We start from the raw sequence: 13,800 nt of genomic DNA on the forward strand, positions 1-13,800 counted from the left end.
TCATCACAGTCATCGCTACGATGTCGTCGCAACGATTGTCGTCCCTACGGTAGTCGATGATGCAAGGTCGCTTATACTCTCCCAAAGGTGTCGAGGTCCTATCTAGAAGACCTTGAGATCCCGAAGACTGTGACGTGCATCGATATGGAAGGGGCACGGAGCATTCAGTTTGACAATGTGTTGCTACAGTAAACATTTGCTAATGATGGATTAATTAGGCTTAATAGATTCGTCTCGCCGTTTAGATTCATCTTATGTAATGGGTTTTGTAAATAGTCTACGTTTAATACTTCTAATTAGTATCTAAACATTCGATGTGACGGGTGCTAAAAATAAGTCAGTGGAAGAAAACGGGGCCTGAACCTGTGGGGGGTGGCGGCGGAGCCGTCCGAACCAGGGGTCGTTTGGCAACTAAAAAATAGGGTGATTTTATAAGGGAAATGTCCAATTTTCAACCTTCAAGTTTGATTTTCAACTTACAGCTGCAAAATTGACCCTTTGGGTCCAAAAATATAGGCTATTTGTTGGTACTCTATTTAAGTGTTTACATCATATTTGTTACCATTCCTAGTGTTTTATTGCTCTTAATAAAACACAAGGAACATGAACAACTAAGATTCAAATAATACCAAATAGAACACCAACATATAGGCTACATTTTCAGATTTTTTTTGCGCTAATTTGATATTTTACTGATTTGAAATGAATTAGTTACATTTTTAATTAAACCTGAACATTTTAAATTTCTAGAAAATGCAAAACCACCCTTGAAACCACCCAAAGGGCCAAATTTGCCCGGTTTTGATAGTTGGATGGCTCTTCCTATCCGGTTTTATAGTTGTGGGTTGAAAATAAACTTCTACAGTATTAGGTGAAAATCGAACTTTTCCCTTTTTATAAATATCTAATCTGGTATTTTACAGAAGCACCCCTAATTAATCGTGATTCAAAATATGGGACTTTTTATAAATATGTGATCTAAGTATTTTATTGAAGCACCTAATTTAGATCTTGACTATTAATCGCGATTAAATAAGCAGTGTTACGCAAATATTCAACGGTGGCTGCTTCGTTCCTGTGCTGCCGCCGGTGACCTCCGCTAACCTCATCCCCATGCATCCCGGCGATCCAGATTCGAAATTCACTGGCTAGACGGAGCGACGTCTCCCTGCGCGCGCCGCTCTCGATCCCAACTCCTTCATAGATGCTGCCGCGGCAGCGCGACGGAAGTGCGGTGGCAGGAGACGGCGAGGAGCATACTGCATACGGCGAGGCGAAGCGGGAGCCCACACGCGTGATGGCTGTATCTCATGCCGATATTTCCTGTGGCGTTCAAGAGTGGACTAGGGATATCTGGCAGGATTGAGGTAAGGGTCTTGCTGCCACATTTTAAAGACAAAGGCAGCCTCTTAGATAAAAAATGCCTTGGATTGAAAGGAAACAGCTACCAAGTTTTTTAAATACTAGCAAAAATACCCGTACGTTGCTACGGGTCCTTACTTACTCTTACATTATTATTCGCTTGTTCCTAATATGTTAACTTCGTTTCACAATATATTGGTACGTTATCCCTAGTAGTCCTCTCTTTGCAAGTTGTGGGTAGTTTGATGCCATCTATTTATTACATGGGACCCACATATGGAACTCGTGCGTTTCGGAAGCGGGGGCGAGCGCAGCTCTGAGTGGCGTACCGCCAATCGAAGTCCTATTGCCGCGGTAGAAGGTGACCTACGATGGGAGCAGTGTCAAGATGTATGACGACGATTACGGTGCAACCGTTGTTGGACTCCGTAAATAGAAACAAAGCTAAGAATGGGAATGATTAAGTTTAAAGGCTGTATTTTTAATACAAACTTTTGCATACGATTGGATGAATGCAAACTTTATATCAAAATTATAGAGCTCGATGAGATTTTAAAGTTTGTAGTTGACAACTCTTTCATTCAAGATCGTTTAGTAGTCCAAAAATGTGTTTCAGAGAAGAAACACATTTGCCACGTCATTGATCCACAACTCTGAAACCGAGTGTTCCTGTTGGCCAACTCTCCTCCTACCCTTTCCTCTCAATCAGCCAATCTTATCTCCTCCCTCTCTCTCTTCTCTCCCACCTCTCCGGCGTGCCCTCGCAGAGGAGCCCCGGCGGCCTGTGCGGCCACCTCGGTCTGACGCCGGCGACAACCCCGGCCTCGGCCCCGGCCCCGGCAACGGAGGCAGCCAGCGTGGCCACCAGTGGCACGGGTGGCCGACCGATTCCAGCTCCACGGCGGCAACAGACGGTACAGCTCAGGCGAGGCCAGCCGGCGCGGGGCGTTCGACCCTGGTGCGAGTGGCCTCGACCTCGGCGTCGAGGCTGGACGGCACAGGCGGCTCCACCTGCACAATTGCAGTAAAGTTTGGGGACCTTTTTGCAAAATTATCAAGACATATTCCAAGGACTGCGGGTTGGTTAAAAAAGGTTGAGAAACTTTTTTGCAAAACAACCATGACGGTTGGAAGAAACAACCGCACTTTAATATTATGTAGAGATTAATGTTTTAAATAGAGGGCTAAGGGGTTAAGCGGCAGCACTCTAAAATAGTTAATAGCAGAAGCTATAGCAGCTAAGTTGTTCATGAACACAAATAGCGGTACCATGTCTCTGCCGCTAGTAATTGCTGCTTGCGAATTACAAAGATAGGAATTGCTCCATGCATCGAACCGTCTCGTACCGCTGCACTGAGGCCTCCGGTAGATCCCATCCGGTAGATCCCACACAGGACTCCCGGCGAGCGCCGTTGTCGTGATGGGCGGCCGAGCCCATCCCGACCTGCCGGAGGGATCGCGGTGCGTCGTAAGAGACCGCGCGGCCGTGTCCGTGCTCCGCGAGAGAAGGCATCGCGCGTTAGTGCGCTGGAGGCGGCGGCCGTGGCGCGACGCGCGTGTGGGATGCTGAGCGTACGCTGATTCACAGCCGATCGTCGGAGTCGTGCTAGCCATTCCGTCCGGCAGTTGACTTCTTGAAGAGACTGGACAGCCTCCTCCCTTTCAAGGCTACGCATAGAGGATCATAGCAGGATTCTGAGGATTCCATTTGGTTCTCCCCTTGTGTTGTTGCTCCAGACTTGTAGCCTGCATTACCAGTGGTGGACATTTTAAATATCAAGTGTTGTATGCTGTAAAAGATCCGGAGGAAACCTGAAGTTAATCTTACAGTGACTTTTTAGAAACGAATGTGAAAGTGACATTGGTATACCTATTCGTGCAAATGACAAAGCAAACGACAAAGAAAGAAAGAATCTTTGTTCGTCACCACCAACCAAAAGGTGCTTAAATGCTAAGATGAAAAAATCACATCCCTGCCTAGTCTTAGGATAAGAGCAAGCATTGGCTCACGCGGAGGTTAAGAGTAAATTATCTTCATGCGTATATTTTTTTTATCATTAACTTGATAACTGGTAGATGAAACCAGACCCAACGATAGCGATGCACCCAGAAGTTGAATTCTAGTACACATGATGACGGGAACTTGCAGCTTGTCGAAGATCGAGGTCGATGCAGCCCAGCTTGCTAGAAGTAACTCGTCGAGAAACTACATTACTCCTACTCCTAGAGCAATGGCGTGAAGCCGAAAAGTAGATGCGTAAAAGTAAATATGTTGTATTGATCGTTAGATATCCTTTACGATGGCCACGACCCTTTATATTTATAGGCGGATGGCCTTCGACGTTACACAACAAGACTCTAATCACGTACAAGGCAAGTCACGTACACAATCTTTTCTAATCAAAATTCTATCTCTAACAAAACTTTATCTCTAATCAAGCTTATCCCTAACTAACTCTATCTCCAGAATATTTTATTCTATAACACAATCTCCCGTACAAGGCAAGTCACGTACATAATCTTTTCTAATCAAAATTCTATCTCTAACTAATCCAACTTTATCTCTAATCAAGCTTATCCCTAACCAACTCTATCTCCAGAATATTTTATTCTATAACGCAACCTTCCGTACGTGCGCTTCCCTTGGATGCCAAATAAATTGGAACTCCTGCCGTGTACATGTGTGCGTTGATTTACTTCTTTTAATCTTCTAGCTTCTTGCTTTCTCTTTCTTCATGCATACGTTTCTGATTTCTACGGCCAGCTTGCAATAGCCTTATTTAGGATATTTCGTTATTTATTTTTTTGCATCATCAACCGATTCCTTCCTTTTCAAAGTATATTTCCAAATTTTGGTGTGAACGAAAACAAAGATTACGACCATGAGCAAATCTAGCACTCTGGTCTCGAGCAACACAAGGAGCTCACTGCTCCATGCCTCCATCCTTGGTACTACTAGTAGTCTAGTAGTAGTGACTAGCGACAGCATGTGGTGGTGGTGATCACTTCATTCGCAGCAACTGGTGATTACCAGTGACTACTGACTAGCCTATTGAGAGCCTACCACCGATTTCCATCGATGGAGACGATGGTGGCTGCCCATGATCAGCAGGCGGCGTGGCCGTGGGGATGCTGGTGGCTGGCCCTCGCCCTGCTCCCGCTGCTCCTCGCGCTCGCCATCTGCCACGGCAACGACGCATACCACTGCGCCGCGTTCGCGTTTAGGCGCTGGCGCCACGGCCGCCCCCGCGCGAAGCTCCCGCCGGGCCACATGGGCCTGCCCTTCGTCGGCGAGAACCCCGCCCTCAAGCGCTACTTCCGACGCGCGCGCCGCCCCGATGGCTTCGTCCACGACAAGAAGCGCAGGTACGGCGACGCCACGGGGGGGCTGTACCGGACGCACCTATTCGGCTCCCCCGCGGTGCTCGCCTGCTCGCCCGCGGCCAACAAGCTCGTGCTGCAGTCCCCCGACAGCTTCGGCGTGTGCTGGCCCGCGCCGGACCTCGTCGGCGCCTCCTCCATCCTCAACGCCGACGGCGCTCGCCACGCCAGGCTCCGCGCCTGCGTCATCGAGGCCGTGAACCGGCCCAGCTCGCTGCGGAGCATCGCGCGCGCCGTCCAGCCGCGCATGGCCTCGGCGCTGCGGGCGTGGGCGCGCAGGAGCACCGTCACCGCCGCCGTCGAGACCAATTTCGTTTCAATTATTATCCCGGTGCATCGCCTATTCACTATTCAGTGATGAACGCTCGCTGTGCAGGTCACGTTCGAGAACATCTGCAAGATGTTCGTGGGCATGGATCCGTCGCCGTTGACAGAGGAGATGGATGCGTGGTTCGCCGGCTTGCTGGGCGGCCTCAGGGCGTTCCCGCTCGACCTCCCTGGAACTGCATTCCGTCGAGCTCTCCGGGTACTCCTACAGTCTCGTTAATTGAGAGATCGATCAATCTGTCAGGTACTTCTAGCTATAAGCTAGTACTTGGTTTCTGAATCCTGACATGGAATGGTGTGGCTGCAGTGCCGCCACAAGCTGAGCGCGGTGTTCAGGGATGAGCTGCGGAGGAGGAAGGACGTGGCGGACGGCGGCGAGGACCTGATGGGCGCGCTGATGCGGACGGAGGACGAGGGAGGGAGGCTGCTCAGCGACGAGGAGGTGGTGGACAACATCGTGTCGCTCGTGCTAGCGGGCTACCAGTCCACTGCCTCTGCTCTCATGTGGGCTGTCTACCACCTCGCCAAGGCGCCACATGCCCTTGCCAAGCTCAGAGTAAGCCACCTGCTCATTCACCTTGTCTTTAGCTGTTCATCAGTCAGAGCTCCATGTGAGCTCTAAGGATTCATTTCGAGAAAACCGGTATTGGATTTAAGATAGTTGTACTGTATTTCAGGAGGAGAATGCGGCGATCGGCAGAGACAAGAATGGGGAGTTCATCACCCCTGACGACATCTCAAAGATGAAGTACACTGCCAAGGTAGCACTGACGACGAGCAATACTACTTCCTACTCCAGTGTTGCACAGATATTTACTACTCGGAACTCCCTTCATCATTTACCTAGTCGAGTGTCATGGTCATAAAATCAGTATTGATCTTGCCGTCTCAGGTAGTCGAAGAAACACTTCGAGTAGCCAACATCGCTGCAATGGTTCATCGTGTAGCGCTCAAAGATGTCGAGTACGCTGGTTATACCATACCTCAAGGGTGGAGGGTTGTGGTCTGGCTGCGGTCACTGCATATGGACCCCAATTACTACGACGATCCGCTGAGATTCAACCCCGACAGATGGGGAGTAAGCCCAGCGTCTCCTTTACTTCATACAGAACATAGCACACAGAGCTAGTTACCTAATACAGTAATACTGAAATTTGTCATGGTTGAAAACATTGCCCATTGCTTAGAAACTGGCAAAGCCAGGCACATACCAGGTGTTCGGAGGGGGATACAGGATGTGCGCGGGGAACATGCTCGCAAGGCTGCAGCTCACTATCCTGCTGCATCATCTATCCGTTGGCTACAAGTAACTCCCGTTACCTGTCTTCAAATCGTTGTACACCTGGAGTATTTATTTACAAAAATTTAGTCAGCTGTTTCTGCGTCAGCTAAATATTTTGGTTGGACTTGCTTTTTCAGATGGGACTTGGTTAATCCAGATGCGGAAATCATATACATTCCACACTCATATCCTTCCGATGGGGCTGTCATTGCCATCAGTGAACTGTGAGTGGTAGCAGGAGGTTCCATTACTTCAATTCAAAGCATCGAATCAGATGTTTGAGCTACTATGCATGTGTGCCGGCTTGCCGGGCATGGATTGGAAAAACAACAGTCCACTGCACATGAAAATTTCATACCGCTCTGCACATATGAAGCACCACCAGTCCTTCACTGTCCCCGGCTGCCTTTGGCTGGAATGTATGATCAGATCAGAAATTCTGACTGCTCCGCTCATCATAAAAACAGTAGCTATGACATGGAAGTTGTTTGATGCGTGTGCCTGCTGAATCCACCAACTCCGTTGATGCACTATATATCAGCACAAACTTGTTAATGAATAAATTCTTTCAGTACATTTGAAAAAGAAACCCACGTTTCCCATCTAAATCAATAAATATAGTGATGTCCGCACTCACGCGGGCTACGCGCCAACCAAACAAAACCAAACTGCTCCCTCACAGAAAACGTAAAGCAAATCAAAATCGCTCATCCGTCGACGACTCGACGCCTTCGCCCTTCCCCGATTACCACACCGCACCCACCGCAGGCGCAGGACACGCGACCGGCGGGACCTCACCCCGAGGCGTCCATGGCCGGCTCCGGTGCCTCGGACAACGAGGTCGTCTTCAAGGCCGCGCACCGCATCCGCATTTTCAAGAGCGGGCGCGTCGAGCGCTACTGCGGCTCCGACCCCACCCCGGCCTCAACCGACGCCGGCACCGGCGTCGCGTCCAAAGACCACGCCATCTCACCCGACGTCGCCGTCCGCCTCTACCTCCCACCGGAAGCAGCCAAGGACGACGGAAGCAGCAGGCTTCCCGTCCTGGTCTACTTCCACGGCGGTGGCTTCTGCCTCCTCAGCGCCTTCAACGCCATCATCCACGGGTACCTAACCTCCCTCGCGGCGCGCGCCCGGGCCGTCGTGGTCTCCGTCGAGTACCGCCTCGCGCCCGAGCACCCCATTCCCGCCGCGTACGAGGACTCGTGGCGGGCGCTCGGCTGGGTCGCCTCCCACGCCTCCGGCGGCGCCGGCGAGGAGCCCTGGCTCGCCGACCACGCGGACTTCTCCCGCCTGTGCCTCGCCGGCGAAAGCGCGGGGGCCAACATCGCGCACCACATGGCCATGCGCGCAAGGGCCGAGGGGCTCCCGGGGAGCGCCAGAATCAGCGGCGTCGTCCTGGTCCACCCCTACTTCCTGAGCGACGCCAGGGTGGCCTCCGAGGAGAGCAACCCCGCCATGGCGGCCAACATGGTGAGGATGTGGCGCGTCGTGGCCCCGGCCACCACCGGCCTCGACGACCCGTGGATCAACCCGCTCGCGGACGGCGCGCCGGCGCTGCGCGCGCTGGCGTGCGGGCGCGTGCTCGTGTGCCTCGCGGAGCAGGACGTGCTCCGCGACCGCGGCCGCGCGTACTGCGAGGGTCTCGCGGCGAGCGGGTGGGCGGGGGAGCTGGAGGTCGTCCAGGCGGCCGGGCAGGACCACTGCTTCCACCTGTCCGACTTCACGTCCGGCGACGCCGTGTGGCAGGACGAGGCCATCGCCAGGTTTGTGAATCGGTGTCACATCCGGTTCTAAAGCTAGTATCAAATTTCATACATACTGTAACATTATCAGTGAATATCAGTGAATAAAAGTCACAGTATCATGTAATATCATGTAAAAAAATATAAAGTCTGTCAGAGATATACAGCTTAGTTCTGAAAATGGAGGTTCCAAACTTCACAGGCAATCGACTGGAGTCGTGTACGCCTAATCATCTTCACCAAACTCCATAGCAACTTATTCCGAGCAGCAATTAGTAAGGGTGAGTACACTTATGGTTGGTACTCAGCAAAATAACCAGAACAATGATTTAAGTCCATTTTCAAGTTTATTAGTCATGTGAGGGTCGAGGCCACTCTTGACCATGAGCACGGCTAATATATCAGTTTTAGACACTCTGCAGAGGTCGTACACTTTCACCACAAGTCGCGTAAAAAGTTCAGAAGAACTTTAGACCCAACAAGGATTTAAGGACCTAGATAGAAAATAACTATAGACTATAGGGGCCAGTTGAAAAAGATTCACAACACACATGGAACGGTGCTTGTGAAAAGACCAACGGACATGGTTAGTTCTGTTAAAGATCATGGTTGGATCTTGTTGCAAGTTTCCAAGGGTTTTCAAGAGGTTATCTTCAGATCAGCCATGACAGGCGCTTCGGGCTCTTAGGCTGCGGAGGTTCTGCGCATTATGGAGAGGAGGTCATGAGGAGCTCAGAGAGGTGCTCACCGGCGACGAAGGACGACTGCAACGGCTGGAATTTGGCCTAGTGGCGAAGGGGACGGTAGCCGGCTCGAGCTTCGCGTGGCTGGTGGGGCTTCGACGTCGGAGGGGCTTCGAGACCAGGCGGCGGAGCTTCGTCTTGACGAGGGGAAGCTCGTGGGCGTGGTGGATTGTCCTGGCGGTGATCTAGTCATGGTGAATTGGCGATGAGGACCGGCGGCGGGCTCGGCTTCGACGTCTCGCTTGGCGTGATTGGTGGTGCTCCGGTGGCGTTACGAGGGCGGAGACGTTGGCGGAGCTGCGGCTTGACACCACGGATCTCGTGGTGGTGTTGGCTTGCTCCGAGGAAGGGCGGCCGCGACGAATCGAAAGGGCGAGCGGCGGCGCTCTGCTCCTTCGGATGCGGCAACTGGCATCGCTCCGCTCCTTCGGATGCGGCGACAGTGGTGCTTGTGCGTGGACGGTAAGGCGACGGTGCGTGGACGGCATGCACACATGGGGGCTCGCCCTTGAGCTTTATAGGAGCATGGGCTCGATTTGTGTGGCATGCACGTCTAGGAAAGGCGGTGCTGCCATGCCCGGCAGCAGCTACGGCTATTGGGCTCAGATGGGCCGTTGCGGCTGGGCCAGCCAGAGCGGGTCGAGCCTTAGGGCTCAGCCTGATAGGAATAGGATAGATTTTCTTTTTTTAAAAAATATTTTATGTGTAAAGATAAATCTAGAAAAGTCTAGATAAATAATTTAAACCAAAAAAATACTCTAAAAATCTCAAAAAAATTTAGGAGAGATAGTTCAGAACACGAGGAATCCAAATAAAATATATAGAGTTCATGAAAAGGATTCTAGAGCCTTCCAAAAATTGTATTTAGCTCTAAAAAAATGAGAATAAATCCAGAAAAATCTATAAAATTCTCAAAAGAACCTAATCGTTGTATAAACGCATTTTAAAACCTTTGCACTCATGAAACATTAAAATGCATTGGCATAAATGCAACACACGCAAAGAACTATTTTATTTAATTCAGAAAAATAACCAATTATTTATTCCTATACTAAGTTTCCTGTCAAGAAGATAAATGTTGGAAAAATTTTAAAATTATGAGAAAAATTATTATTTAATTATTTTTTAATCACACCTTGAAATTAAAAATTTTAGGCCGTGTCATTGTGGGGTTTCCGCTCGCATGCATGCCGTGTATGCGCTGTGTGATTTGCGTTTGGATCTGTTCGGCTGAAATGTTGCGAGATCGTGTTGTCATGTGTTGATACATTGTGATCACTGGTTGCTTTGAGAAGGTCTTATTGGTGTATGTGAACGGTTGTGACTTGAATCAATTCATTGTACTGTACACTGTGACCAACCCAATAATACGTGTTATTCTTCTTCGACTAGTGAATACGCCATCTTGTTCATCTGCTCGTCAAATACTTACCCCAAGTGCGCACCCGCAATTCTGCAATTCACGGGTCACATTACGGACTCGATTTTGACCGTATCCAGTTGACGACCAGCGTCCCAGGCTCCCCGCAGCCAGAAGGCAAAGCTTCCTACAGTCTATACGGAGTCTCCGACGCTGACGAGAAAAGTCAAAGACTGATCGTGCCTCTTCTCACGCGGGCCCGCAAGTCAGTACCGGTCCAACGCCGGGCACCTCTACGGGCTCGCGCGCCTACTTTGTGGCGCCCCACTAAAATCAATCAATCAGCAGCCCTCCTGCTAATTGCCACCTCAAAGTTCCCCACACCAATCGCGCAACCCTTACGTATGACTTGAACAGGCACAGCGCCACCGCCAGCGCCTAACAGAAAATATCTTCAGAGGGTCAAGGTTGGCAACAGTGCTCTTTCCCTTCCTCGCTTCGAACAAAATCAAATTCGGAGCGGCGAAGCGAAAGATCCCCACGCATCCCTTCCCCTTCGATTCAGTTCAACCGCGAGGGCACTGATCGGGAAGCTAATGCAGCGCGAGTCGCGGGATCTGTAGCGCCACGGGGCTTCACCGGCGGCGCGGCGGGCATGGAGGCGCAGAACGGCGGCGGCGGCGGCGGCGGCGGGGCGCCGGTGGTGCTCAACGTCTACGACCTGACGCCCATGAACAACTACCTCTACTGGTTCGGCCTCGGCATCTTCCACTCCGGGATCGAAGGTGCTTAGTACGTTTGGACTTCCTTTTTTGCCTTGGGTTGCCGGAATTCGAGTTTGTTAGTGTGTGCTGTGTGCCTTTTATGCTGTGTAGATTCTCGTGCGGTAATCGTTTCGAGTTATTGCAAGGAAATTCAAAAGGTTAGGTAGAAGAGAAGGGAATGGAATTTCGTGCTAGGTTTGTTTGTGAATTTTCTGTATGTTACTAGCTGGTACTTTTCAGTGGGTTAAGAGATACCGTCTTCTTAACCACGAGAGAAAAAATCGCTATCTCGGGGTCAATTTGGTCTCTAATTGATAGACGATTACGTAGCTTTTGAAGTCTCTAGGGCAATGATATGCTCAACAGATCCAGGTAAACTATGTGAAGGCCGACATAATTAAAAAAATTTGGAGAAAAGCGGCCTAATTTTGTTGCCTGATAGGTGTATGAGGTATGCGCTGGCAATTGTTGGAACAGAATTGCTCGTCAGTTTTGGTTGTAGTGCGGTCCCCCAGTAGAAGAACTAAAACCTTGATTTAGGGAGTATTTGCTGTTGTCAAGCTAAAGAAACTGTAATGTCACTTATCTGCAGTACACTAGTACGAGTACTTTACTTGTCTTGAGCACTGCCCTATTTGCTGGTAGGGTTGTACTTGTACGATTCAGTTTTCACTTGCTCTTTAAGTCTTACCTGCATTTGGTAGCTTGCATTGTTCTATCCAACTGATTTATACAGGCTTAAACTCAAAGATTGTTGTACTGTCTGCTCAAATAAACAGTTCATGGCATGGAGTACGGATTTGGAGCACATGAGTTCCCAACAAGTGGGGTATTTGAGGTGGAACCAAAAAGCTGCCCTGGCTTCGTCTATAGAAGGTCTGTGTGGATGGGCACAACTAACATGTCTAGGACAGAGTTCCGCTCGTTCATTGAAAATCTTGCAGGAAAGTACAATGGCAACATGTATCATTTGATTTCAAAGAATTGCAACCATTTTACAGATGATGTCTGTAAGAATTTGACCAGAAAGTCAATCCCTGGTTGGGTGAATCGGCTAGCAAGAGTAGGTTGGTATCATCACATTAATCTGCCTTTGTCCTAACTTGATTTAAACTTTAGGTAGCTGATTGTTTTTTATGTCCTGGCATTCTTAGGTTCATTTTTCAACTGCCTCCTACCAGAAAGCATCCAAGTTTCTACAGTCAGACATGTCCCTACTCATCCTGCATTTTCTGGTGAGTTGATGCCTGAATTTCACCTATGATGATGGGTTCTGTAGTCTAACCACATCCAATTTTAGCTACACCTAGTTCTAGATTTTCACATTTTTGTGTCTTGTATGCATCAATTTTAAACAGCTGTTTGACTGGATTGCTTGGTGTATGTTTTGAATGATTGGCCATAACAATCTACTAGCAAATAACTGGGTAGACTTTGGGACATCTTGATTATGTGCAAAATGACCATCAACCGGTCAACCCAATCACACTGCTTCCTTTTCTTTTCCCTTTTGGCTTTGGTGTGCTGCACATCAGTCAGAATTTTGTGGGTGATGTGTTTGCTTCATAGCAGCTGGTAAACTGACAGTGATCATGTCTACATAACGACTTAGATAGGGTTGAATCAAGAACACTGCAGACCATTGCTGTCTGTGAATCAGTTTCCTCAGTTCAATATCTTGTAACGTTCTATTAGCCACTTTGGTTTCTGAGATTGAAAACAGCAACGGCTAGTTTATACCTGCTGTGTCATTTTGTTTAATTGGATGTTGTCTTTTGTATTGACATTTATCTGTTCTTAATTTGTTTCCCTTTCATAGATGATGATATGGATTCGATATCTTCATCAGTTGTCGGGGACAGTGACTTGGAAGAGTTGGACCAACACCTGCTGCCATCAGACGTCCATTCTATAGATGTATCGCCAAAGCTAGCCAAAGATCTTCTCTGAACTACTCCACCCTTTTGGATTCCATATAGCAGTATAACTTCAACTGCAGCAGCTGGCATCCACGAAGTGATTCTCCAGGTTGATGCAGGAGTGTAGACTAATCCTGCTGATTGTATTGATTCTTTGCCACTGAGTTTGCTGTTTACACGCACATATACCACTCGACAGCAACGACATGCTTTCTAATTCTTTGCCTTTTATGATCTTGACCGTTGGTATCTTGTGCTTGGATGATGCTGTATGATCGTGATGAATACTGTCATTATTTGTGGCACAATCGAACTAGCCTGATGTACTTAGCAGTTAGTAGTTGGCTGTGGACACTGAGGGTGTGTTTGGTTGCATGCATCACATGATGCATGCATGGATGATCCTGGATGGGGTGGTTCAACCAATTTGCTTGTACCATATGGTTCACTCTAATTAGTAGAATAATGTATTAAGTGGGATGGCATCATTCTGGATGAGTTGGTCCAATTCACCCAACCAAACAAAAGGATCATTATTATTTTGAATCATTTCATACATGAATCAAATGATACAACCAACCAAACACATCCTGATAGAGTTGGAGACTTGGGAGTGGTACTGAAACCGTATGTGTGTGCGCGCGCGGTCATACTCACCATCTTCCGAAACACACTACACGCCCCCTCCATTGTAAAATATGCAAACTCCCTTCATTCTTAGATATATATGATGTTTAGGATGAGCAAATTAGTTCATCTTTCAACTAATTAGTTTATCCTAAACGTCATACATTTAAGAACAGGGGTAGCACCATTGAGGTACAGAAACTTCTGTTTGTAATGTTTGTACGTTCTTCACCCTAACAATCCTCCATGTAACAACTTTTCTTTATAACTGTGTCCCGTGTGGGTGCAGA

General features: G+C 48.8%; 3 protein-coding genes across 5 annotated transcripts; all 3 read left to right on the forward strand.

The window, feature by feature from the left end:
• The first annotated feature begins 4,061 nt into the window (after positions 1–4,061).
• On the forward strand, positions 4,062–6,835 carry LOC101756825 (ent-kaurenoic acid oxidase 1). The gene is made up of 7 exons (XM_004976362.2): positions 4,062–5,056; positions 5,120–5,269; positions 5,378–5,626; positions 5,748–5,831; positions 5,963–6,148; positions 6,258–6,376; positions 6,490–6,835. The coding sequence occupies exons 1-7, from the start codon at positions 4,442–4,444 to the stop codon at positions 6,578–6,580; spliced, it is 1,494 nt and encodes a 497-aa protein (XP_004976419.1). The 5' UTR covers positions 4,062–4,441; the 3' UTR covers positions 6,581–6,835.
• Positions 6,836–7,013: 178 nt separating this feature from the next.
• LOC101757239 (tuliposide A-converting enzyme 1, chloroplastic) lies at positions 7,014–8,516 on the forward strand. Of its 2 annotated transcripts, XM_004976364.3 has the most exons (2): positions 7,014–8,118; positions 8,300–8,516. In XM_004976364.3, the coding sequence occupies exons 1-2, from the start codon at positions 7,163–7,165 to the stop codon at positions 8,325–8,327; spliced, it is 984 nt and encodes a 327-aa protein (XP_004976421.1). In that variant the 5' UTR covers positions 7,014–7,162; the 3' UTR covers positions 8,328–8,516. The 2 variants fall into 2 exon arrangements, with proteins under 2 accessions (XP_004976421.1, XP_004976420.1); XM_004976363.3 differs by lacking the exon at positions 8,300–8,516 and having other exon boundaries at positions 7,014–8,278.
• Positions 8,517–10,541: 2,025 nt separating this feature from the next.
• On the forward strand, positions 10,542–13,220 carry LOC101757897 (deSI-like protein At4g17486). 2 transcript variants are annotated; one of them, XM_012847290.2, is made up of 5 exons: positions 10,542–10,667; positions 10,803–10,985; positions 11,744–12,031; positions 12,119–12,199; positions 12,784–13,220. In XM_012847290.2, the coding sequence occupies exons 2-5, from the start codon at positions 10,856–10,858 to the stop codon at positions 12,912–12,914; spliced, it is 630 nt and encodes a 209-aa protein (XP_012702744.1). In that variant the 5' UTR covers positions 10,542–10,667; positions 10,803–10,855; the 3' UTR covers positions 12,915–13,220. The 2 variants fall into 2 exon arrangements, with proteins under 2 accessions (XP_012702744.1, XP_004976422.1); XM_004976365.3 differs by having other exon boundaries at positions 10,585–10,985.
• Positions 13,221–13,800: the final 580 nt, after the last annotated feature.

The sequence above is a fragment of the Setaria italica genome, chromosome VII (genome assembly GCF_000263155.2).
Source record: "Setaria italica strain Yugu1 chromosome VII, Setaria_italica_v2.0, whole genome shotgun sequence".
NCBI classification, from domain to species: domain Eukaryota; kingdom Viridiplantae; phylum Streptophyta; class Magnoliopsida; order Poales; family Poaceae; genus Setaria; species Setaria italica.